At 40.6% G+C, this 25,195-nt stretch overlaps 1 protein-coding gene across 1 annotated transcript in view; it reads left to right on the top strand.

Moving 5' to 3' along the window:
- fbln2 (fibulin 2) overlaps positions 1-5,943 on the top strand; it is a gene marked incomplete at its 5' end in the record, with an annotated part of 114,344 nt that extends 108,401 nt beyond the window's left edge. The window contains 2 exons of the mRNA XM_075460751.1: positions 1,216-1,339; positions 4,152-5,943. Coding sequence (XP_075316866.1) covers positions 1,216-1,339; positions 4,152-4,512 — 485 coding nt within the window. The remainder of the gene's footprint in view (positions 1-1,215; positions 1,340-4,151) is intronic.
- Between the last annotated feature and the right edge of the window lie 19,252 nt (positions 5,944-25,195).

Below are 25,195 nucleotides of genomic sequence, written 5' to 3'. Positions count from 1 at the left end.
CGTGGGTGCTCCCGAGTACCCATGTGTGCCAGGCAGCCTACACTTGTCATTGATTTGCTACTGACTACTCCGCTACCTATTAACGCATTGCATTGTGATGTCAGATAAACCGCCAAAAAGGCTGGACGGCAACTTGCTGTTAAACAAGCATAGTGGTTGATTTAGCCAAAAAAATGGACAAATTTACCACAAAAATACCAAATGTATCCACCGACCCGACACCGTCTTCCAGTGAGAACTCTACCATGTCAACGACTGAGGACAGTGGCACTGCAGATGTTAGGCAGAAAAAAGGTCGGACTTTTCAAGCTAGCTGGAAAGGTGAATACCCATGGATAGACTACGATGCTGCAAAAAAACCAAAGCATTTTGTGAGGTTTGCACTGTTGGATTTGTGGATTTTGGTTTTCCTTGTCTTCATCGGAGCATTTTGCTTTAGGTTACATTGACATTAACTTCTCGTATGCATCACCAGTGTGTAGACTGTGTGTGTTTGTGAACGAGAGCGTGTGCGTGTCAAAATAACGAGTCACGCAAGCATGGTGAGTACCCACCAGCAGAAACGTAAATCGGCGCCAAAGATAACATTTGAGCTGATAACAACTACACGATTAAAGTACTGCAGTTAAACCCTAAGGAGTAATATACTGACTGTTCAATAATAAATAAACATGCAGAAAATATTAGATCAGTTTACATACACTGATGTATTGTTTTTGCTTTCCACAACTACTAGGAACTACTGCCCTATGCATCTTTTTGTATTTTACTGAAATACAGCAAAACTAAATCAATATAAGATGTTCTGTCAAAGATTTCACAAATATTTCCTTTATATTGAGTTTGTGGCAAAAATTGGCAGCAGTGCAGAATGTTTGGTACTGCATCCATCTCTCCTAATCCACAAATCTATCCTGGCAGCTAAGACATAGGTATTTATGCTAAGCTACACTAATTACAAGCTGACTCTAGCTTCATATCTTCAACAGACTGTATTTTCTAAAAGGCTAAACTGTTCCCTCAACTTATATTTTTCAAACATTAGTAACTAAATAAATGATTGAGTTATGATTGACATCAGAACACATGCCAAGCTTAACCTCCATGGCCATATGGTATGGGTTAAAGCCCAAAAATGAGTCAGAATGAGTGGACTGACTCTGAGTTGGGTGCTGGTACTGTTTATAGTATTACTCATACCGGTTCTATTTCCAGATGTTGATGAATGCACGACTGGCATCCACAATTGCTCCCTCGGAAAGACCTGCTATAACCTGCAGGGAGGCTTCAGGTGTCTCTCGTTTGACTGCCCTCACAACTACAAGAGGGTGTCCGACACGTGAGTCTTATTTAGATGATCTCTCATCTGCCTTTTAAATCTTGAAATATTTTGCTTTGATAAAGTTTATGTATGAACACTTTATGATTTTTACTTTATCGAACTACAAGGAAATCAAGCTTTGGATCCATCCAGCATTCACATAGTGTTTTTGTTTGTTTGTTTGTTTATTTATTTTGGTACTGATGCATACTGCCCCTTGATGCATTGGTCTTCAGTATTTCTATTCATAAGGTTTTTTTTCAGTAGGTTTCTATTTAGGTCCCCTCAGGCTGTGAAACAATGTGCACGCATGTCCTTGCAGTCGTTCACAGAGGGGCCTTGTTAGTTGTGAGTCCGAGCTGGATAGCTGGTAACTGAACATGACTCCCATCGAGCTGTACAATGATGTCAGATGGCTTTGATCAGCTGGGAGCTTCCTGGAGCTGTCTCTGTTCTCCCCGCTTCACTGGAAAGAAACGACAAACACACACACCTAACCCTATCCCCACACCCTCCAGACATCGTATCTAGAGACAGCCTTTTACCCTTAGTGTGGCATGGCTTTGCTTGCCAAGGAAAGGCATATTTCATTCATGAATAGATTTGTCACCCACAGACAGAAAGCTGAGATTAAAATGTCTCCTGATCTGCCCCGTGTCAATTCCAAGACTCTCTTGGCCTGGCATGAGTTGTGCAAATTTGATGTTGCACTAAATCAAGGTCTATTCTAAGCAGTAAATTCTTATGGATAAGCTGTTATAAAGCATCAGAATGCAGACTAGGAATGCTCTTCAGCTTCTGTTATACTGCTCTCCCCAATGAGCCTGCATGGCTAAGTTGTTCTGTTTTTATTGTTTTTAACTACTCACAGCAGGTGACAGTGGTGGCAGATAGCAGCTCTACAAGTGGCAACTCTACTATTTTAACATCATTTCCAATTATCATCACAGAGACCCACAGTTTAAGCATATGTATTTCCAGGATTGACTAACTTGTACACCTTTTTTCTGATGCACAGTTTTCACACCTGTTCCAAAGAAGCTTCCTAAACTAGCTTACTGAACCTAGCTAAACTGCATACAATCTTGTTCGACACAGGTAAAACCGAAAATTACTGGTGACAAAAACTGGTAGAAATATGTTTTAGGTTGCTAAAATCTCTTTTTTTAATCATTCAGTCAGCTTGTCACTAAGGTCGATTAATCGTTCAGCTCGAAAAGTCATTTCCGAGTCCACCACAACAACCCATTTAGCAATTTAGCAAGGACTGTACACAGACTAGGCTAGTAATTAGCAAACCTAGTAAAGCTTATTGGCTTTCAGGTTTTAACATGAACTTAAGGTACACTTATATTGTGAAAATTAATAGAATAAAAACATTATTTTAATTTCTGAAAGTTGGGTTCTTTGTTCTGTAACTTTAATTAATCAAAATACAAACAGTAAAGGCCAAATTAGCAAAACCAGGCAAAAGCAAAGGAGCAGAAATATACTGTACAACAGACAAAAAAAAACAATATTAAAATTAACTTTAGAACTTGTTTTGACTTGACAGAAATTGAACTACCGGATTATAGTTTACTGTATAATCAAAGGTTAGATGACACAATAAAATAAAATCCAATATTTAAAATATTTATCAAATTTACCGACTGTCAATGCAGTCACTTTTCTTTTTTCAACATTTTTTATTTGCACAGCAAGTGCCACCAGGAGAAAAAAAAACATACAAAAAAAACCATGGAAAACCATGCACACAGATTATTATTGCAAAACCGAGAGCACAGTTTAGTAATCCGTGCGCATGGATTTCCACCGTTTTTTTCTCCTGGTGGCACTTGTACCACCAGGAGTAAAAATATGTGAAGGCCAAAGATAATAATTAACAAATGGCTTTAAAAAAAACGAAACATGTAAAAATAGAAAAAAAGAAATGGAAAATGATAGATAATAGATGTTGTAAGATTATTTTAATAAGTTAACATTAATGGTGTCCAATACATTAATAGAGGGCTATCAAGAGAAAAATGACACAGGCACACACACACACCACATACACAGAAACAGAATGGAAAAATTAATAAATAACTAAAGGAATTAAATACAGTTTATGTTTTTCTACCAGCTTTGTACACTGGAATAACACTTAAGAAGCAGCTGCTTCAACAGACTTAAGACAATAGTTTTACCGGAAATAAATAGATAGATAGATATTTTATGGATCCCGAAGGAAATATTACCTTATCTTCACAATGGAGGGATCTGTTCACCGTGGTAGGTATTAGTTGTTATTCTGGAGACATAACCATTAATATTAACACATTAACTTTATCAGGAAATCTCTTTTTATTCAAAGGAGGGGAGCATTACTAATATATGTCATCAGGGGTCCTGAACAGTAGCATTAGCATCAAACAAAATTCAACCTGCAATTAAATGACTTCATAACGTTTTGCTGTTATTTTCATCAACTCAAACAGCTGTCAGAGATAAGCTGGCATGTACACTAGATTTTATCTTTTTGATCTTCAAACTGTCAATACACACACGAGTCCACTGTAATCCACTGTAAGCAGGTACTACTACAAATCTACAATAAATGCTCTAGGAGTTACACCACATTACCCTTATCGCCTGCGCTGTTATTGTTGTGAATAAAATATATATTTAATTTATTAAATTTTCACTATGATTTGCTGGAAAACCTATCATTTTAGCAAAAAAAAAGCTGTCCTTGTTTGTAGTTTTTCAATGCAACCAAGACATTCTTCAACATTTTATCTTGCATATCTCTCCTTTTCTGTTATCCGTCTTCCCTGGTTCCTGTCAGACGCTGTGAGCGGCTCAGTTGTCCCGCCAACTCATTAGACTGTCAGAACTCTCCAGTGCGAATCACTTACTACCAGCTCAGCTTCCGGACCAACATCATCCTTCCAGCCCAGATCTTTCGAATCGGACCGTCCCCTGCCTACGCTGGTGACAACATAGTCATCAGCATCACGAAGGGCAATGAAGATGGCTACTTCAGCACCCGCAAGTTGAATAGCTTCACAGGTGCTGTCTACCTGCAGAGAAAACTCCGTGAACCCAAAGAGTTCCTCATAGACGTGCAGATGAAACTGCTGAGGCAGGGGAAAATGACCTTATTCCTGGTCAGAATCTATGTCTTCTTCACATCCGACAGAATGTAACAGACTGGGACAAAAACTGCATATTTCATATGGTGCTATATGTTTTACTTGGATTCACATGTTTGTAATGTATCAAATTTCACTCATATTCAAGAATTTTGTAAAAAGTTGCTTAACATGTAACTTTTCACTTTGGTAGTTTGTCTGCAGATTTTCTGTGATAATATTTCCTCAGACGCCTTGTCCTTGTATGTACCAAAGTGTTTTTCTGCCTCTGTCATTAAGCTTTTATACATTTTTCTTGTGTGATCAAAGAGTTTGCAGATTGTGCCGAGTTCCTGCACAGCTCACTGCACAAGTCGGGGTTGGTGGTTTGCACTTTTCTTTACGCTATACTTTGAAAAATATTCATTTTCATGACAATTATTTTTGCAGAAAGGAATAAAGATTTGCAAAAGTAGAAATTAGGGGCACTTGTGTTGTCCCAAAACTGACAAAAAATAATGAAAGCTTTTCAAAATGAATGTACCAAATAATTATACAATAATTATACAGAAAGTTCAAGTGAAGCATAAAAAGAAGTCTAACTATTTTGAATTTAATCTCCAATCAATTAAATTGAGAAAAAGCTAAACAATTGTGTGCTTTGACTGCATGGTAGTGTGGTGGTAAGCACTTTTTTTTCCAGTTTTTTTCCAGTAATATAACATAACATAAAATTTTTTGTTGTATTAGTTTTATTTTTCACTTTTTTGGGGGACTGGTCCAAATTGGCAGTACATGTGTGCACAAGACTTTTTTTATATATATTTTTTTTATTGAATAAATTAAGCTGAATGTTTTAAACTAACTAAATAATGTGGCACTGGCCTGTCCAGGGTGTACCCCGCCTCTCGCCCAATGAGCGCTGGGATAGGCTCCAGCCCCCCCGCGACCCGACCGACGGATTAAGCGGGTATAGAAAATGGATGGATGGATGGATGGATAAATAATGTGCGAATTCATGTTATGTTTTTGGACAGTGAAGGATACTTTGAGTTTTCTTTGAGTGTGACCAAAAGAAAACAGACTTTATCCTTCTGGAATGTCTGTTTCATACTGGCTGATCATGTAACATGTACGTCAATGCACATTAGTTTGTTGTGGGTAGAGAAATCTATACCCTTTACAGCCTTTGCTGTATATCATATTTTTATTGATCTGATTTAATCTAAGAGTTCAAATTCAGTGCAAATCTCACTAGAAAACATTGAACAGTCCTTTCCAGCATTCATTATATTATTGATCCAAAGGGGAACTGAACTGTTTGAACATCTGTATCATGTGTTATAGTCTTTCCTCTATTACAGGACACCTCTTTGTATGTCACTGCTTGTAATATTCTCAGGGTAAACATCATGCAATCTTGTTCTTACTAGACAATTTCCTGTGTGATGCGCAGGGATGAATCTGCCACGTTTCCACAAACCATCCAATAAATTAGAAAATTGCTGCCATTTTTTTAATTGAAAGTGCAGTGTGTCAGGTTCCGTTTTTCCATATTTCAATTCTTACCTACCAGTGAGCCAACATCCCCACCTACTGGCATCAAGCAGAAACATGCACCAACACCAAATACACAACGTTAAGAAAGTCAAACAATATGAATCCATTTTACTGTAAATTCCTAACTGATTATGATTTCAATGTTATTTTTGAAACAAACAGCTTCTCACCATCTCTGAGCTCATCTTCTTGTCCTGTTTTTATCACTTGCTCCACAAGGAACATTTATTGTGTGTTACACCCTTTGACATTCCCACCCGGAAAGTATGCGTGCTTTTTTACCCCAGCCTATTAATACATCCCAATTGATGGCATCTCAGTTGGAAACTAGGGAGGAGGTTTTCTCACAGGTCACTGAATAAATAAACACCACAGTTTGACTGATACAAACTTTTAGATTAGTCTTTTAGTGCTGAAACTATTGGCTCGTAAGTTAACCAGCATATGTTCTGAAATGGATGCTGTAGTGTGTGTGTGTGTATATATATTTATATATATATATATATATTTATATATATATATATATATATAATTCAAACATGGAGCTATTCTTATATCTCAATATTTCAGGCTGGTATATTTCACTTTATCATGGCTTAGTTGCTTAGTGGAGAAAATCATGTGCCACACAAAACAGTGCATATTCAAGGCAAAAAGCATCTCTGAAGGTTGTCAGAAATATGATTTATATAAATGAATGCACTGTCGAGTCACACTAGGAGTGAACCGAAATTTTGAAAGAGCCATTTTGCTGTCTACGCTGGAGAAACAGGGCACCCAGTGTTTTGTACTACGAAACAGGGTTAGTGTTTTATGCCATCTTTACATCAAAAAGTGCATATTTAAATGTTTTTTTAAACCAGGTATACTGGCTAATTCAAACTGATTAAATCCTTTTCTGTCTCCTGTAGTAGCAGATTGACCCTTGGTGCTCTTAGGACCTGTCCATGACAAGCCTCTAACAAAATGAAGCAATGGCACACTGTATCCTGCAGGCTGTGTTGGTTTCTTATCATCACAACTCTCTGAGATGATTAGACTTGTTTATTATTTTTAACAGAATGATGGGCGTTAAGCTCACACATCGGCACAGAGTTAGCTGCCAGTTGTCTCACAGACAAGTAGAATTGATCAATTTCTTATCATCTGTAAGTTGTAGCAGTCAAGAAAAAGTGAGCTGGACCTGCTCTTGCACCCTTGATCACAGCATTGATTAAGCACTTTAACATCACACTCAAAAGCCAGACATTGGTGGGTATTAGTGGGTGTTTTGGCTTGTGTAAGAAGGTCTTTAGTGAGGTAACTTCAGGTGCAACTCTGTGTTGTCACTATCACAGACTTGGCATCACAATGGCAACTAGGTCCGTAGTAGGTTAGATTAACACATGTAAATGCACTAATTGACTAATTGATTCTGTTAGAAACTGAAAAAATAAAAGCTTTCTCAGGCTTCCTCAGACTGACAATGGTGTTTATCTTCCACTTTTTAAGAGAGCTTGCCACTGTGAGGATTAGTTTAGCCAGATATGTTGAACATGTTGAACCTGCTTCATAGTACAGGCCCCTGACTGACTGACTGATTGTACAGTACGCTTTGTTTATGTGTGTAGAGCCACAATCACCACATTCATTAAAAAAAATGGAATTATCCTTCAAGTTCATTAAGGGGAAAACAGCTTTCCAGAGTAAAACTGTTTTCAACCACATTATTTGACGTATGACAACTTTAATGCTCTTAGGGAACAGAAAGCAGGTCCCAAATATCCGACATGGTTAATGCCACATCTGTTCATCTAACAATAACATCAGTACACCAGAATCAGATATTTCAGATTCACAAGCACAGAGAGCCTTCGAAATGTTATCATAATTATGTATGCAGCGAACTTGTGAATACTGTACTATGTTTCAACTAATGATCACATATCAATCAGTGCCTTCATTACTGATATTCCAGCTGCAAGTTTCTGTCGATGATATTCAGTTCTTGTTTTGTTCCAAGCCACAGCTGTCAGAAGAAAACTTCCTGTGAACCAGAGCAATGGATATTCAGTCAGAGTATAGCAACATATGTTAAGAATGATTTAGTTGTGCACTATTAAATCTATATCAACAAATAACACCACTTAAGAAGTTAGTATAGCATAGTTATGGGTCTATGTCACATCAGCAGAGCATCACCATGTCAGAGTGATGCAAAGTTTGCTCAGGAAACTTTTCAGTGAGTCAGAGGTGACACATACTATTCTGTTCTGGGTGGCCTCTTTCCTCTCTGTGTAGGGCCAAACACATCCGGCTATTGAGGCAGCGTCCCACACATGCAGGGGTGTGATCTCTGATTATCAGTCTAAGCTTCAAAGGGTTATCAAGACAACTATATATATGTTGGTCTGGATCCACCTTGTTTCTACAACATGAGAAGAACCAGACCTTTGGTGGCAATATTCAGCCAATGAATAAATGACAGCTGGTTCATTGTACATCAATGTTACAGCAGTTTTGCTGTATAATTTCTTAGAAAAAAATATAAGCAAAAAACTATATAAAAACTAGATATACTGTATAGTATAGTTACTGGACAATACATTGCAACCACCCCTCCTTCACTTTATTTGTTTATTTATCTATCTGTCTTATTGATCTAAGTGGGGCTGTGTGGAGGACCTGACAGTGGTCAAAATTCACAGAAGAGGGAAATTTTGACATTTAAAACAACTCAACTCAAAAGCGATATGTACTAAATGTTACACAGCGTCATCAGTACTTTGTCACTATTTTCCATGACCTCATCATTGCATGCCCTGTGGCTGCCCAACGAATCCTTTGGCTAACCAGCTGAATTCATAAGGATTTTGTTTGGTGATTTAGTGCCGGGCATTACTTTTACAAAGATTTGATAGATGGCAAGTGCTTATGCACTATATGCTTTTGATGTATTTTTTTACTGTCTTGTAATAAGTAATTTGTGATTACACAGGCAGAATTCTCAGTTAGCTGATCAATGGCAGGATATAGAAACTTTGCATACAATGACATGTAGTGACAGAGGCCTTTTTTGTTAAAAAAAAAAAGGATGTAAACGTAATACACAAGAAAGCACTGTTAAATTGTCTTTAACCACCCTTTTGTCAAACTACAAAGATATTTTTTACATTGTTTAACATGGTAAAATAGTGCTCCTCTGCAGCCCCATTTTGAGCAGCTGTTAGCTTTGCTCCGTTCGTCAGAATTCCAGGAACTGATATGAACTGACATTCATATCAGTTAAAGTCTAATAAAACCACATCAGAGCTTAGACACTGAAATGAAAGTAGTGTATTACAGAGAAGCATTCAGGCCAATCCAGCTTTGATCTTAAATGGAGATAAGAAGAAATTAAGTGAAGATTAGATGGTGAAGAGTAGTGGCTGTGCTGCAAGAAAATTGGGCAGTTTTTTTATTATTATCATTGTGTGATTTACTGCAGTTTATTGTTTATTGTACAGTTTTTTTTATCCTTTGTAAAAACTAAAAAAAGAAGCCTACAAGTGAATACCTCCTTTTGCCTCAAGGGCTCCTCTTCTTCAAATATCTCACTTCTACTTTTCAGGATTATCTTTTTAAATCTACAATGGAAAACATTGCACAGCAATGGTGACGTTTGAGAGAGATGAGGTGTGAGAGCTGTATCAAATAACACTTACTTTCCATGTTTTAAAGTCTTATTGAATTTGATACATGTTCAGTCTTAAACATCATGGTAACCATCCAGCATTGCTGCTCAGAGTCAGCTGCAGGTTGACAACAGAGGGCAGCAGACTGCACCAATCGTATGCTTCTGGGAATGTTGACTTGCACAATACACTTGCGAAACCTGTCTGAGCGTCAGCACATCAAATGCATGCCTACATTTTCCCTTTCAGCATGTGTGAACACAAACACTGCTTTCTTCTCTTAGGGTCTTCCTCTCTGCAGAACCACGCCAGTGATTCCATTTATCCACTGTGTTTGATCACATTCCCAGTGTGACAACGCATCAGTCAATATTGTTTGTGGGTGGTTATCATGTGTGAGATCATGAGTCAGCTTTTCCATGGATAGATGTGATGCAGTTCTTCCAAAGCAGATAAATCCATCTGTGACAGCCACACAGCGTCGAGCTAAATTATGCCCTTTATTGGCTGATAATTAATCTGTTCATCTTCCTCTCCGGTTACTGACAGAGATAGCAAAGTCCAATAGTATCATACTGCTACATGAGCTGTGTGTAAGCCTAACGAAACTCTCTGATGGTGTTTAAGAGCTTCTCTCTGTGGTTTGATGTGTTTTGAAATGTTATTTGGTGTCACAGGCTATGCCTCTTTTTTATTCATTCTTCATCATCATAACTGTTATCAGGGTATAATGTATGAAATGTTAGTTCAGGTGATGCAGTATTTTCATTGGATGGACCATCATAAGACATTCCCCCCAATCAACCGGCTGCTCCTCTTAATTATACAGTATATACAAACAAAAACAAAGAAAAAACCCACAAAAATAGGATTGCAACTCAATTGTTTCCAAGAAAAGGGTATTGAGAAATTTGGAGAAAAATCATGAATGATAGATTTTTCAGGTTGAATATGATTGTCTATAGTTTTCCAGCTGGTATGATTCATAAAAATCTGAATTCTAAAAATGTTCATCTATTTTCTCTTTTGGATATTTAAGGCAGGTCTGAAATCAGGAGTTGTATTCAAGGCAGGCTAAAGCCTTGCCTCTAATTCTGCAATTTTATAAAGAGACCAAGTATGATTCCTCAGCATCGGAACAACCAACCTTGTCATCTAGCTGTGAATCTGACACCCAGTTAGATTAGACACCTCAGTCATGGATTCTTCTGCTTCCACTAGTTTGTCTTCAACCCAATCAAGAGATGCTGCTGTCCCCTTTGCCTCCCCCTCCCACTTTTCTGTTTCTAGAAGTCAGGTGAAGAGGCAGTTGGAGAGACTAAACCGGAACAAGGCTGCAGGTCCAGATGGTGTCAGCCCCCGAGTCCTGAAGGCCTGTGCAGAGCAGCTCTGTGGGATTCTGCAACACCTTTTCAACCTTAGCTTGACCCAAGAGAAGGTACCACTGTTGTGGAAGACATCCTGTCTGGTTCCGGTACCAAAGAAACCTCATCCTTCAGACATCAATGACTACAGACCTGTTGCCCTGACATCCCACATCATGAAGGTCCTGGAGAGACTCCTGTTGACCCACCTGTGTAAGCAAACCAGCACATATCAGGACCCCCTGCAGTTTGCTTATCGCCATGGAGTTGGAGTTGAAGACGCTATCATACACCTGCTTCAACAAACCCACTGTCATCTGGACAAAGCAGGCAGCACTGTGAGGATCATGTTCTTTGATTTCTCCAGTGCATTTAACACAATCCAGCCTGATCTGCTTCATCTGAAACTCCAGAAGACTCAGGTGGAGGCCTCTAAAATCACCTGGATTAATGACTACCTGACAAACAGACCACAGTTTGTCAGACTGAAGAATTGTGTGTCTAACCAGGTGATCAGCAGCACAGGAGCACCACAGGGGACTGTACTCTCACCATTCCTTTTCACTCTGTACACTTCAGACTTCCAGTACAAGTCAGACTTCTGTCATCTACAGAAATATTCAGATGACTCTGCAGTTGTCGGGTGTATCAGAGATGGACAAGAAGCTGAGTACAGAGAGCTGGTGGACCGCTTTGTGGCATGGTGTGGGAACAATCATCTCATCTTGAATGTTAACAAAACAAAGGAGATGATTGTAGATTTCAGGAGAAACAGGGTCAGATCAAACCCTGTTTCCATCATGGGAGAAGAAGTGGAGGTGGTTGAGGAATATAAATACCTTGGTGTTCATCTGGACAACAGACTGGACTGGAGACACAACAGTGAAGCCATCTACAAGAAAGGACAGAGCAGACTGTACTTCTTGAGGAAGCTAAGGTCCTTCAAGGTTTGCAACAAGATGTTGCAGATCTTCTACAAGTCTCTTGCGTCATCTGTTAGGGCAGCAGCATCAGAACCAGGGACCTAAAAAGACTCAACAACCTGATAAGGAAGGCTGGTTCTGTTCTGGGGACGACTGTGGAACCTCTGGAGACAATAATGCAAAGAAGGATTTTGCATAAAATCAAGAGAATTATGGACAACCCTGAACATCCTCTCCATGAGACTGTTATCGGAAAACAGAATCTCTTCAGTCAAAGGCTTCTTCAGTTTGGATGCAAAACGGACCGCTACAGGAAATCATTCCTGCCCACAGCCATCAGCATCTATAATAACGCCTTGATTTAATTGAGCTACATCAACATTTAATTTCCCTCTGGGATAAATAAAGTATTTTTGAATTTGAATTGAATTGAATTTAATTGAATTTGAATTGAATTGAATTGAATTGAATTGAATTGAATTGATAACTGTTTTGTGATCAGTACAGAAATGCATCTTCCCTGAATGCCTGAATTTGAGGTCCTCACGTAAACACCTGAAGAATATTGGGAAGACCTGGATTTTTAACAGGAAATTCAAACATGACCCTGAAGTTGGATGGACTACAGCTCAGAGGAGCAGATTAATGCTCAATGGATTGAAAGGCGAAGTCAATAATCTTGTACTGCAGTCAATACAGACCATATGTGCATAAATGTAACAAACGCCTTATGTACCGTTTGAGGTCAGAGGGCTACACGAGGAACGCTCAACATGAATTGATTTGGTGCCAAGAGTGATTGACACATTTATCATATTTCCTCAAAAAATATTTTCCATTAAAAGCATGACTTCTTATAATGGCCAGAGATGATAGATACTGGCTTTTGATACAGGTCTGGGCTGGGCAGGGAGGAAGAGGGGAAAGAAAAAAACTAACAAAAAAAAACGTACCTGTTATTACAGGGTGCATACCAAAGACAAAGAATGTAAATCTGCAGCAATTTATTCTGTTTTAAACATTTTGTGAAGCACCAGGTAGCTAAAGTGGCGCCTCATGTACAGAGGTCGAATGTCCTCATTTTAGTAGGCCTCAGTGTGATTCCTGGTCCATGGCCCCTCGTGCATGTCATCCCACTTTTCTGTCCTCTCTCCACTGTAAATAAAAGCCACAAAACACAGTTTGCTGTACTGGATCTTGTCATGTTTTGCATTTATCTTTGTTTTTGTTTAGTTTCTATTTTACAATTAAGCCTTGCCATTTCCTCACCTTCCTCAGTCTCTCTCTGGTCTGTTCATCAGTTCCACTCCCTTCACCTGTGTCATTGTCATCAGCTGCATTCATTCAATAATCACCCTCCTCAGTATTTAGTCTCCATGTTTTCTCATGCCCAGTTTCCAGATCCTCACCGTCTCTCATGCTAAAACACCGTCATCCACGCTAAAGTTACCCATGCCGAATAAGTTTTTTTTTACGTTTTTTTTTCATAGTCTTAAGCCTGATTCTTACTCGGCGAAACCTCGCTTTGACCCATTCTTACTAGCTGGTCGCAAATGGCGCAAACGGTCACGTGACCCAAAATTCCGCCACGCCCCCCGTCGCAAGCTAAAAAATCCTTGCGCGTCGCAAGGTCGCGCACACAACTTTTTTTCTGACTTCGCGCGAGCTCAACCGGAAACAGCTCACCAAGAGAAAGGAAACATGAACACTGCAGAGACCGCGGTGACCGAGAGGGTGCGCCTCTACAAACATCTGTACGACACGTCTATGAAGTTACACTGGGACAACGTTTGACAAAGTTCGTCTTGTTGCAAAGGACGAACATTCCACCTTCTCTTCTGTTTTTGCCGCAGCCGCTTAGCTCTGAGATACATATACAGTTCTACACCCAGAGTAAATTCATTCCGCATCAGATGTGCCAGCCTCTGCTGACGTGACACCACAGGTGGCATTGTGTATGCTTTCTTCGTATGCTTTTCAGCTTGTTTCCTCAACAGTGACGCCCGCTGGTCTGGAGAGAACTGCAAATGTGACGCATACTCGGCGCAAACTGCGCTTATGAGCTGAAGGAACTGTGAAGGGGCTGGCGCTTTCGATGACGTCATTAATGGTTCTCGAGCCAGAACAGTTGCGCGGTTGCGCCGAGTAAGAATCAGGCTTTAGTTCAGGTTTTTTGTATTCCGGCTCAGCCGCACCTTTTGTTTGTTTGAATTGCTTGGGATAAATCAAGTTTTCATTTTCAATTATCTGCATCCTTCCTCACCACGCCACACCCACCGTTATGACAGAAGGAAGTCGGGGCTTTTGTAGACTGCTTGATGCAGGGAGCCGGCCCTTGGGAGAAACTGGGGGTGGCTAACGATGTTCTGGACCCCTACGGACGCCTGTCCAGGGGATACCTGGATTATTGGAGATTTGGGAGGGAGCGAGAAGGGTCCACCATGCAGTGGTGGTGGACATTTTCGGCCTGGAGTCTGCACAGGTCGCCGCCATGTATTCTCACTCCCTCATTTGCCTTTCCAGTCTTCCAGTTTCGAAAGCCACAGTCTTCAGAGCCACAGCCTCCAGAGCTACAGTCCCTACTCCGGTGGGGGCCCAGGGGGGCTCGCCTCCTCGTTGCCGGATGTCTGGCCATCCGCCTGACAGTCATTGGCACCAGCCTCCTCGTTGCTGTTCTTCTAGCCATCCGCCAGATCGGCACCAGCTATACCGGTACAAGTTTTGGACGCGTTCTTTTTGGGACTCTTGTTTTTTTTTTTTATTGGTTGATAGGTTTGTCCATTTTGTTCATGTCAGGTTTTCACAGTTATAGTCAGGTTTTTGTTTTTGTATTGCCTCAGATCCCCTCAGTGGCTCAGCCGCTCTTTTTGTTTGGATTGTTAGTTTTGTCTGTGGAATAAATCCAGTATACTTTTAGAATATCTACATCCGGGCCCTTCACCACCACCCCACACAACCACCACTGTTATGACAGATTTGTCAAGATTGTTGTTTGATTCCTTAATTTTAAACCGCTTTCGTGCAGTACGGATTCACATCTTTTCACTTCAGAACTGTCAAGAACAAGAGCGTTTCCAGTTAAAGTCAGAGGGGATTTTAATTAGATGCAGTGTTAATTCTGTTGTGACAGCTTGTGAGGCTAATAGCTTGTTTTTCATTTATTCAACTCTCGAGCAAACAGTGCTGTCTCTCTTCACAATGCTTTGCAAAAAATGTACTTTTTTTTTTTCAATAAACTCTAGGCACATTCTGGAGAGGAAAGAAGTAACAGCAGTTTTTCACACTTGTCCTGATCACAGAGCTCCTGATAGAAATGAATGGATTTGGTCTTGACCCACATGGAAATGAAGCGCAAGTGTTAGCACCAGGAGGAGTCCAAATGGATGGATCATGGGCATAATTGAGGTTCATGTATAAACAAACATTTCCAAATAGGTTACTCTGACCTTCTGCCTAAAATGACTCAGAATGCAAAACCAACGTTTAATACCTCAACCTGTGCTATAATAGTTGTCAAAAGTAAGAAGGAAACGTATCATATACGCAGTGTCATCCTGTGGTTTCAAACCAGCAGTATCCACAGTTATCTTCCGTGTACTTGCTGCTGGTGTTGTTGCTGTTTGGTTTTTTTTTTGGTTTTTTTCCCCATTTGTCTTCCTGCAGGTGCTGCTGATTATTCTTTCTCCGGTTTCCAAGAGGCCATAGGACGTTTTCTGTTTAGTCCTTCTACAAATGTAGCAGCTAGTTTTCTGGTTTTCTCTTGTTTTTCTCGTCTTCTCATATCATCTGTCTCGTTTCTCTTTCTTTGCTCCACCTCTTCCCTTGTACCCCTGTCAGGGTCAGCATTAATATGTATATGTTTATTCAACAAAAAATGAATAAATAAGCAGTACTTTGGCATCAAAGGGAGCTTTATATATTAATAAAGCCTCCCTTGGCAAATCAAATGTTTTTGGCACAACAACGGTATTCAGATTACTATTCTGCTTGCCAAGATGTTGGACAGGACATTTAGAATTTTTTTTTTTTAAATAAACTTGAATTTAAATCATTTTAGGATTTGCTTTTGCAAATCAATGTAGAGATGCTTTATAATTCAGCTAGAGATTGTTTTTCTCTTGCAAATCTGTTTTAATTCTAGAATTGATTCAGACAGTACTCATTCACTGTGTTGCACTGTTTGTTTGTTATAGGCAATCATTGTTTGAGGGGCACGATCGGGCCTGCAAGACTGGTGTGATTCAAGTATAAACTAACTCACAACTGGTCTTCATGATGTCTTCTCATAGGATATGAAACTCTTGCAAAAATGATGGAAAAAGAGCATTGATAACAGTCAGCAACACACTAAAATCCTGCTCTTGAATTATGGTCATAATATGTAAGCAGCCAGTGAGTTGCACTATTAAATCAAAGGCTGTGTGCTTCATCAACATTCCATGTTGAAGAGTCAAACATGTAAAGTCTTGTATGTTAACTAATTAGATGGCATGTGAACCAAGAGGAATGAGCTTGAATACATTATGAAAGGACTTTCCCTGCAGCACTGACAAAAAAAATTAAAAGCTCACTTGTGCTAACGCTCGCTTCTTTCTGGCTGCTTTCTTAACACATACACGATTGTTGCAATAAAAAATACAATGATGGAATTTTATAAGATAAGAAGAAATATATCTAAGAAACATAAAAAAAATGAGATTCTGCTACATTTTAATATAAAATGATTTCTGAATGATTTATTTATTCTGAGGTGGACAGCTTCAAATACCTCGGTGTGACCATCATACAGGATCTGTCCTGGTCAACAGAACTGTTAAAAAGGCCAGGCAGCGTCTGTTTTTACACTTTTTTTACACTTGCACCATTGAGAGCATCTTGAGTGGGAGCATCATTCATGCCACATGGATGGGCAGTTGCAAAATACAGGACCTCTTTGCCCTTAAGAAAGTAGTCCGCTTAGCTGAGCGGACTATCAGAACAGCCCTACCCGACCTGCAAGACATTTACGTGAAACGATGCAGGTCAAGAGCTGAGGAGATCCTCAGGCAGCCCCACCACCCACCCCACTCCTCTCCCTGCTGCCTTCAGGCCGTCGGTTCCGCAGCCTGACAACCAGCACTGAGAGGATGAGGAAAAGCTTCTTTCCCCAGGCCATCCGTCTGCTCAACAGTGAGCGTTAAACTGGACTACATCACTTCCACTTTCTGTTAATACTGTACATTTTAGATACCTTATACATTTTTTATTTTTTATTTTTTATCTTATACACTGACACTTTACACAGAGACATTTTCAAATTGTGTGTACCACTGTGATAGGGCTCTTATATCATCATATTCATATCTTATTTTAATTGGTAGCAGGACAAGGAAAACTTTCACTGCACATTGGACTGAGTAGGATTGTGTATGTGATAAATAAAATGATCTTGATCTTGATCATACTTAATAATGCTCAACAACTTGAATTCCTTTTTATATTACGAGATTTAAACACTAAGTGCAGAATAAAACAAAATCGCTCCATGTTTAATTGTGGCCTATTAAAAGATGTTCTTTTCTTTTTTAACAAATTCTTACTTTGGATCTTTAACTTTGAGAAAGTTTGACCACTTCTGGCTCATTCCCGATTGATCAGAGCCCGTGACATCATCTATTGTGAAGTAGTCTGACCCTTACTGTGATGCAAGTGATCAAATATGATAACGTCTACTGTAAAAGGGTTACATGTTTTGCGACTAGGTTTACTGTAGAGATGCTGCATTTTCTATATCACAGCAACAGAAACATTATGGAGTGAGCCCACCTACAAATATTAATAATGGAGTCTGATGAAGACATAACAGTTGATCAAATAACTATTGGTGGTACATAACTGTAAAACCAAATATCTCCATGGAAATGAAAAGCTGGATTCAATGAAATTGTCTTAAATACTGTACATGAACAGTGGTGATGTAATGTGACAGTCAGAAACCAAAACCAGCACTGTCTATACAGGTCATTGCATTGCATCAAACGAAATGTCTGCCTCAAAGGAAAAATAATCGTCTTTCATGTGAGGTAATGAAGTTCGGGAATTGAGTGCTTTGTTTGAAGTTGTCCAGCAGTGTGTTTGTTGAGGCTGGGTGGGTCAGCTCGGGTGCTGGAGGTCAGCTGCACCAAGAGTCGACCTGACAGCGAAGGCCTTTGTACTCAACAAGTGATGCTCGCACAGGTACGCTTAGCTGCTTTGATCCTTGGGTCAGCTGAGTCACCTAAAGGTCGCTCCAAGGCTGTGATTATGAAGCTCAAGCGGCAAAGCGTCTACAGCTACAAAGAACTGCACCATAGTAAATTCAAGACTGAAAAAGCTGCCTCACTAGAAACATATCTATTCATAACCAAGTGAATCCCACACACTAATCAAACAGGGCTTGGATTTACACTCAGTCAGCATTGTATAAGCACTGGATCCGCAGATATGTTAGAATCTGTAAAAGTCAAATGGTTATTAGGATTATACTAATTATAGACATTTTGTTTGACTAGTACATAGTCATTTGGGTGTTTGAGTTCCAAGACACCAAGCAGTTTAAAATGGCCTTCATCTTTCATTCACTCCCTGTGTGTCAGTTGACAGATCATTGTCCCGCTGTCACGCCCACGGGACTCATGCTTTAAGTTTTATGTTTTATGTTACGTTTTGGTTTTTAGTTCATGTCTTAGTTTTCTAGTCCATGTTTAGTTTTTAGTTTTGCCATGTTTTAGTTTCCCTTCATTCAGCTCATTAGTTTCACTCACTCCACCTGTGCTTTTCCCCTCAGCTGCACTCACTCTCCAATCACTCCCAGCCCTCTATTTAGTTTCCAGTCTCCCATGTCACTTTGCTGGATCTTTGCCTTCGTTGCTTGTCTTACCAACCTGACCTGCCTGCCTACTTACCCACCTACCTTGTTACCCATGTTACCTGTTTTTCCCCATGATCTTCGTCACCTGCCAAGCTAAGTATTTATTTATCCCATGCCATGCAAGTCTTTTGTTCGTTTTATTCACAGTTATGTTTTTTGAATCCGGCTAAGCCGCGCCTTTTGTTTGAACTTTGTTTTTTGCTGAAATAAATCCAGTTTTCCTTTAAGTCCGTGTCCTACATCCTCACCACCCCACCCTGACACCCGCCACCCATTCTGTTCCTGTCCTTGTCTGTGTCTCCTAGTGTGATCAAAAATCTAAACTTTATATTTTTGGAATTCGCTCATTGACTCTGTAGCGCCCCCTACGATGCTTAAAAATGGTCCCCGCAATAGAATTAGTTTCTTGTGGGATGACGAAATTCGGTATACTCATTCATCATGCCCAGACGCACAAAAAAGTCTGGGGTCGCTGTAACTGCCTCACATGTTAATTTAATACATTCTCATTTATTTATTTTTGGTTCCTACCTGCCTTTCAGGTGAGGGGGGGCTCATTAGTTGTTTCCTGTTTCTACACGGTACCCTTTTAATTAGACCCCGCCTGGCAGAGCATGAGAAGGGAAAAACAACACGGCCGGTTGTCTCCACACTCGGTAAAAGGTTTAAGTAAGGTTAAAGAGTTACAAAATTAATGTAAACAAAGAAAACGAAGAAAGAAGACAAGAAAAGATTCAGCCCTTTGGTAGTGTGCAGCCTACGAGGTGTGTTTTATTGGTGTATTTGTGTAATTACATTAAGCTACAAGCTCTGCATTAGCATACTTATTTACATGATTATTTGTTACTTTCCTTTTCTTCAGTTCTCACGGGTCGGTCGGAGACTGTAAATAAACCCTGTTTTGAAACGATCTCGGGTCTCATGCTTACTACCTAGAGGAGCTACAGTGAGAACTCGACTGCTTCGCGTGAGTAGCCGAGGAAACGACGCTAGCTAGCACGGTGATCCACGGTCGGGATGAAGCCTCTCCACGTCGCGGGTGCATAGTTTATTGCCGTCCACGTAGCAACCAAGGAAGCAGCTGCGGGAGGGTTAAGGTGTTACTAGTGTGAATCTGATGTAAATAAGAAACTTTGAGTGCTTTGCACAAGAGACTGAAACATTTTGCATCATTTTCTAGTTTTGTTGTTTTCACTCACCTTTCATTGTTGAAGTCCGTCATTGATACTAACATTACGTTGATGCTGAGATTGTGTTTATCGACAGTTACACTGTAAATTTTCTGTCAAAACAAGTAGTGTTAATATTATGATATAACAGCTCCATAGTAATTTAATGGTGAATTGCTAAAGTTTAATGCATCTCTAACTATGCTTACATGTTTTTTGTTTAGTTATCACTGATGGTAATAAGACAATTAGTGAATAAGCCAAATTATTGAACAGAAAGTATAACCATTGCTATATGTTAAAAACTGAGTGGTGATTCAGCTACACTAAGGCTATTTGGCCATTCCATGAGTGCATATAACTACAAAGCTAAGGGTAGTACAACATTTAAATCTAACTGAAGTAATCAAGTTAAAATGTCAGACAGAACATTTCTCTGAGAGTGACAGAAATGGTGGTGGTGAAGACATACAGCAGCATGGGACAGACACTCAATCACAAGCATCTGAAGGCATCGAAGCTGCTTGCCACGCTTCGCCAGAGCCACAAAGAAGTCAAAGAGCTCGCAAGTTAACGGAAAAAGGCCAAGAATTGCACAAAGAGCAAGTCAAAAGGGTTGAACACCGATTCACGAAGAGCTATAAGAAGTGGAAGACAGTCGTTAAGGATGCTAAAGATGGGCTGAGTGGAGCATGCTCAGACAGCCTGCTGCATGAACACATCACTAAGGTAAGCGATGCTGCAAGGGACCTGAATGATGTTTATGAAGAGTTGAGGCGCATTGACATTCCAGACCCCGACACACGTCGCAGAATAGACACCTGTGAAGCAGTAACAAAGACAATAATTAAAACTGCTAGAAGCTATCTACACGCAGAAACTGATGAAGATCAAGGGATTGAAAAACAAGACAGGAAAGAGGGAGATAGAGAATTTGTGTTTAAGTCTGCAGCATCAGATAGAACAAATATCTCTCACCATAGCAAGCCCAAGTCCGCCAGGTCTTCAGTTCATTCTCAAAGCAACTCAAAGGTCACATCCAGACGTTCAAGCCAGTATTCTGCTCACAGAAAGGAGGCTGCTGCTGAAGTCGCCGCCAATGAAGCCGCATTGCAGGTACTGTTAGAGAAAGAACGTCAAATCAAAGAACTCGAACAACTTGAGGCTGAAAATGCAGAGAGACAAAGGGTGATAGAGGCCAAGCGAAGAGAAGTGGAACGATTGGAGACAGTAAAGAAGTTAAAGGCTGCCAAAGCACGACAGCAAGTGTATGAACAGAATGTATGCTCAGATGATGAAATAGATGAACTGCTCCATCAACATGTCTCCCTGAAGGAGAAGGAAGAAATTAAAGATGAAGGTAACTTGTCTCAACATCTGCCTCCACTACAAGCTATGACACTGCTAGGGAGAGAAGATAACACAGCAGCTCTTTTGAGAGTGTTTGCAGAGTCCATCAGTGCAAGTCGTCTTCCTGTACCTGAACCAACAACATTCGGTGGTGATCCACTCAGATTTAATGACTGGAAGGTTTCATTTCAGACACTCATTGACAGAAAAAACATACCAGGTGAAGAAAAAATATATTACCTGCGAAAGTATGTGAGTGGCACAGCCAAAAAAGCCATAGAGAGCTACTTCCTGCTAGGCACAGACTCAGCCTATCATGCAGCATGGACCATCCTTGAAGAGAGATATGGCAATCCATTTCTCATCGCCAAAGCCTTCAGGGACAAGCTTGATTTATGGCCCAAAGTAAGTTCCAAGAGCAGTGTGGAACTTCAAGAACTTGCTGACTTCCTCCGCAGCTGTGAGGTGGCCATGTCCCAAATCAAGGGCCTTGAGGTACTTAATGACTGTAATGAGAATCAGAAGATACTCGCTAAACTTCCAGATTGGCTGACTTCTAGATGGAATAGGAAGGTCATGGAAGTTGAAGAGCGAAGTCATAAGTTCCCAAGCTTCAGCAACTTTGTTGAATTCCTCACACGTGAAGCCAGAATCGCTTGCAACCCAATAACATCTCTGTATGCTCTAAAACCAGGTGAAAGTGAGAAGAACAAGGTTCCAAGGAACAGAGCTCCTGGAGCAAAGGTGCTGGCAACAAACTCAGGCGAAAGGACTGTCGTCGCAAGCTGTGCCTTCTGTGAGAAGACAGGTCACGGTTTACTCAAGTGTTACAAGTTCATGGAGGAAACAGTCTCCGCACGAGTTAAGTTTGTTCAGGAAAACAAGTTGTGTTTTGGCTGTCTGCAATCCGGTCATCGCTCAAAGGAGTGTGAAAGGAGACAGACCTGCAACATATGTGAGAAAGGACATCCAACTTGCCTCCATGATAATCGCACTAAAGAAAGAAAGATGCTAACAAGGGTTAATCGAGCAAATGACTATGACAAGCAGAAAGAAGGAAGCTTTGAACGGCGACAAGACAAAGCAATGAGTTCCTCGTTTGAGGCAACGTCAAACAGAGTCACACAGAACATCAAAGACACTCATACATCCACTATCATTCCAGTGTGGGTGTCAGCCACAAGTGAGCCTGAATGTGAAATTCTTGTGTATGCACTCCTAGATACAGAGTGACACAACCTTTCTCCTTGAAGAAACTTTAAAGGGTCTGCACACAAAAAATGAACCAGTTCAGTTAAAGCTGTCCACCATGGCTTCAAGAAACACCATTGTGCCATGTCGAAGAGTTACTGACTTGCAAGTAAGAGGATTCTACTCAGACAAGGTAATACCTCTGCCGGTGACCTATACAAGAGACTTCATACCTGCAAACAGAGAACATATTCCCACACCAGACACGGCTAAAGTTTGGCCTCACCTTGAACACATCGCAGCTAAGATAGCTCCACTACAAGGTTGCGATGTTGGCTTATTAATTGGCTACAACTGTCCTCAAGCTCTTGTTCCAAGACAGGTGGTGCCTGGTGAAGGAAATCAGCCATTTGGACTGAGAACAGACTTGGGCTGGAGCATAGTAGGCTATGGCAACCTCTGTCTTGATTATGGAGATGCAATAGGAGTAAGTCACCAGGTTGTTGTGAAGCAAGTCATTCCAGATTGTCAGTTGGCTTCAAACACCACAAGTGACGTGCATTATGTCTGTAGAACACAGATCAAAGAAGTAGTCTCACCTATAGATGTCAAGGTGGGAGAGATCCCAAGTAGCGACCCAGAGCTCAAGAAGGCCCACGTTTATGACACGCAGGCAAAGGAGGTGAGGTCACTGTTGGATCGCCTACACAAGTTCTCTGATTGGTCAAGATTGGTTAAGACCAAGGTATCATTAGAGTCGGAGGCCGCTTGACTCATGCTGCCTTACATCCACATGTAAAGTATCCTGTGGTTCTTCCAAGAGACAGTCATATCTCATCATTGCTGGTAAAGCACTATCATGAAAGAGTGCACCATCAAGGCCGGGGAATGACAACAAATGAGCTCCGTTCCAATGGCATATGGATCCTCGGATGCAGCAACCTGGTCTCATCCCATATCTACAAGTGCACCAAGTGCAGGAAATTCAGAAGAGGTGTGGAACAACAAAGGATGTCAGATCTTCCTGTGGACCGAACAGAAGCTACGCCGCCATTCACCTTCTGCGGTATGGATTGCTTCGGTCCATTTTACATCAAGGAAGGGAGAAAGGAGTTGAAAAGGTACGGACTGTTGCTCACCTGTATGTGCTCCAGGGCAATTCACATTGAAATGCTCGATGACTTGACCTCGGATGCCTTCATTAACGCCCTGCGTTCATTCATCGCCATTCGTGGAGCAGTGCGGCAGATAAGATGTGATCAGGGGACAAACTTCGTTGGTGCAAGGCGAGAGTTTGTTGAAGCGTTGAAAGAGATGGATCAAGAGGAACTCAAGGAGAAGGAATGTGAGTTCATCTTTAATACCCCAGCCTCAAGCCACATGGGCGGAGTCTGGGAAAGACAGATCCGTACCATCAGAAGTGTTTTGACGTCTATCCTAGAACAGTCTGCTAAACAACTTGACTCCTCCTCTCTAAGAACATTTCTATATGAGGTCATGGCAGTTGTGAATAGTAGACCACTGACTACTGATAACCTGAATGATTCATCCAGTCCAGAGCCATTAACACCTAACCACATTCTGACCATGAAGTCCACAATCATATCACCTCCCCCTGGGAAGTTCATCAGGGAAGATCTATACCTCCGCAAAAGATGGCGTCGAGTTCAACTCCTGGCCAACAACTTCTGGTTACGTTGGAAGAAGGAGTATCTTTTAAATCTCCAACACAGACAAAAGTGGATCAAGGAACGCAGAAATGCACAGATCGATGACATTGTTCTTCTGAAAGATGATGGGATCCCACGGAACAAGTGGAAGATGGCAAAGGTCATACAAGTTTATCCTGGGAAGGATGGAAGAGTGAGAACACTCAAGTTGTTACTCAGTGATCCAACACTGGATAAAATGGGAAGACGCACCTCCAAACCAGTCTACCTGGAGAGGCCTATTCAGAAGACGGTTACACTGTTGGAAGCAGACTAAGACCACAGTGTACCATTGTCTAGTTCTCAGTCTATCAGTTAGCCTTATTGATTAGTTGTTGATTTGTTACATGATAATATTTGAAGTAATGTTCTTGTACAGTATATGTTTCCATAAGTCGTTCTAAGAAATCACTTGTGATTTGGTGATTTGGTGGGAGTGTAACTGCCTCACATGTTAATTTAATACATTCTCATTTATTTATTTTTGGTTCCTACCTGCCTTTCAGGTGAGGGGGGGCTCATTAGTTGTTTCCTGTTTCTACACGGTACCCTTTTAATTAGACCCCGCCTGGCAGAGCATGAGAAGGGAAAAACAACACGGCCGGTTGTCTCCACACTCGGTAAAAGGTTTAAGTAAGGTTAAAGAGTTACAAAATTAATGTAAACAAAGAAAACGAAGAAAGAAGACAAGAAAAGATTCAGCCCTTTGGTAGTGTGCAGCCTACGAGGTGTGTTTTATTGGTGTATTTATGTAATTACATTAAGCTACAAGCTCTGCATTAGCATACTTATTTACATGATTATTTGTTACTTTCCTTTTCTTCAGTTCTCACGGGTCGGTCGGAGACTGTAAATAAACCCTGTTTTGAAACGATCTCGGGTCTCATGCTTACTACCTAGAGGAGCTACAGTCGCCATGGTCCCACATTCACAGGAAGGCGGCCATTTTG

Source organism: Odontesthes bonariensis, chromosome 3 (assembly GCF_027942865.1).
Source record: "Odontesthes bonariensis isolate fOdoBon6 chromosome 3, fOdoBon6.hap1, whole genome shotgun sequence".
Taxonomy (NCBI): Eukaryota; Metazoa; Chordata; class Actinopteri; order Atheriniformes; family Atherinopsidae; genus Odontesthes; species Odontesthes bonariensis.
Note: the sequence above shows the minus strand (reverse complement) of the source record. Positions and strands in the feature narration are given on the sequence as shown.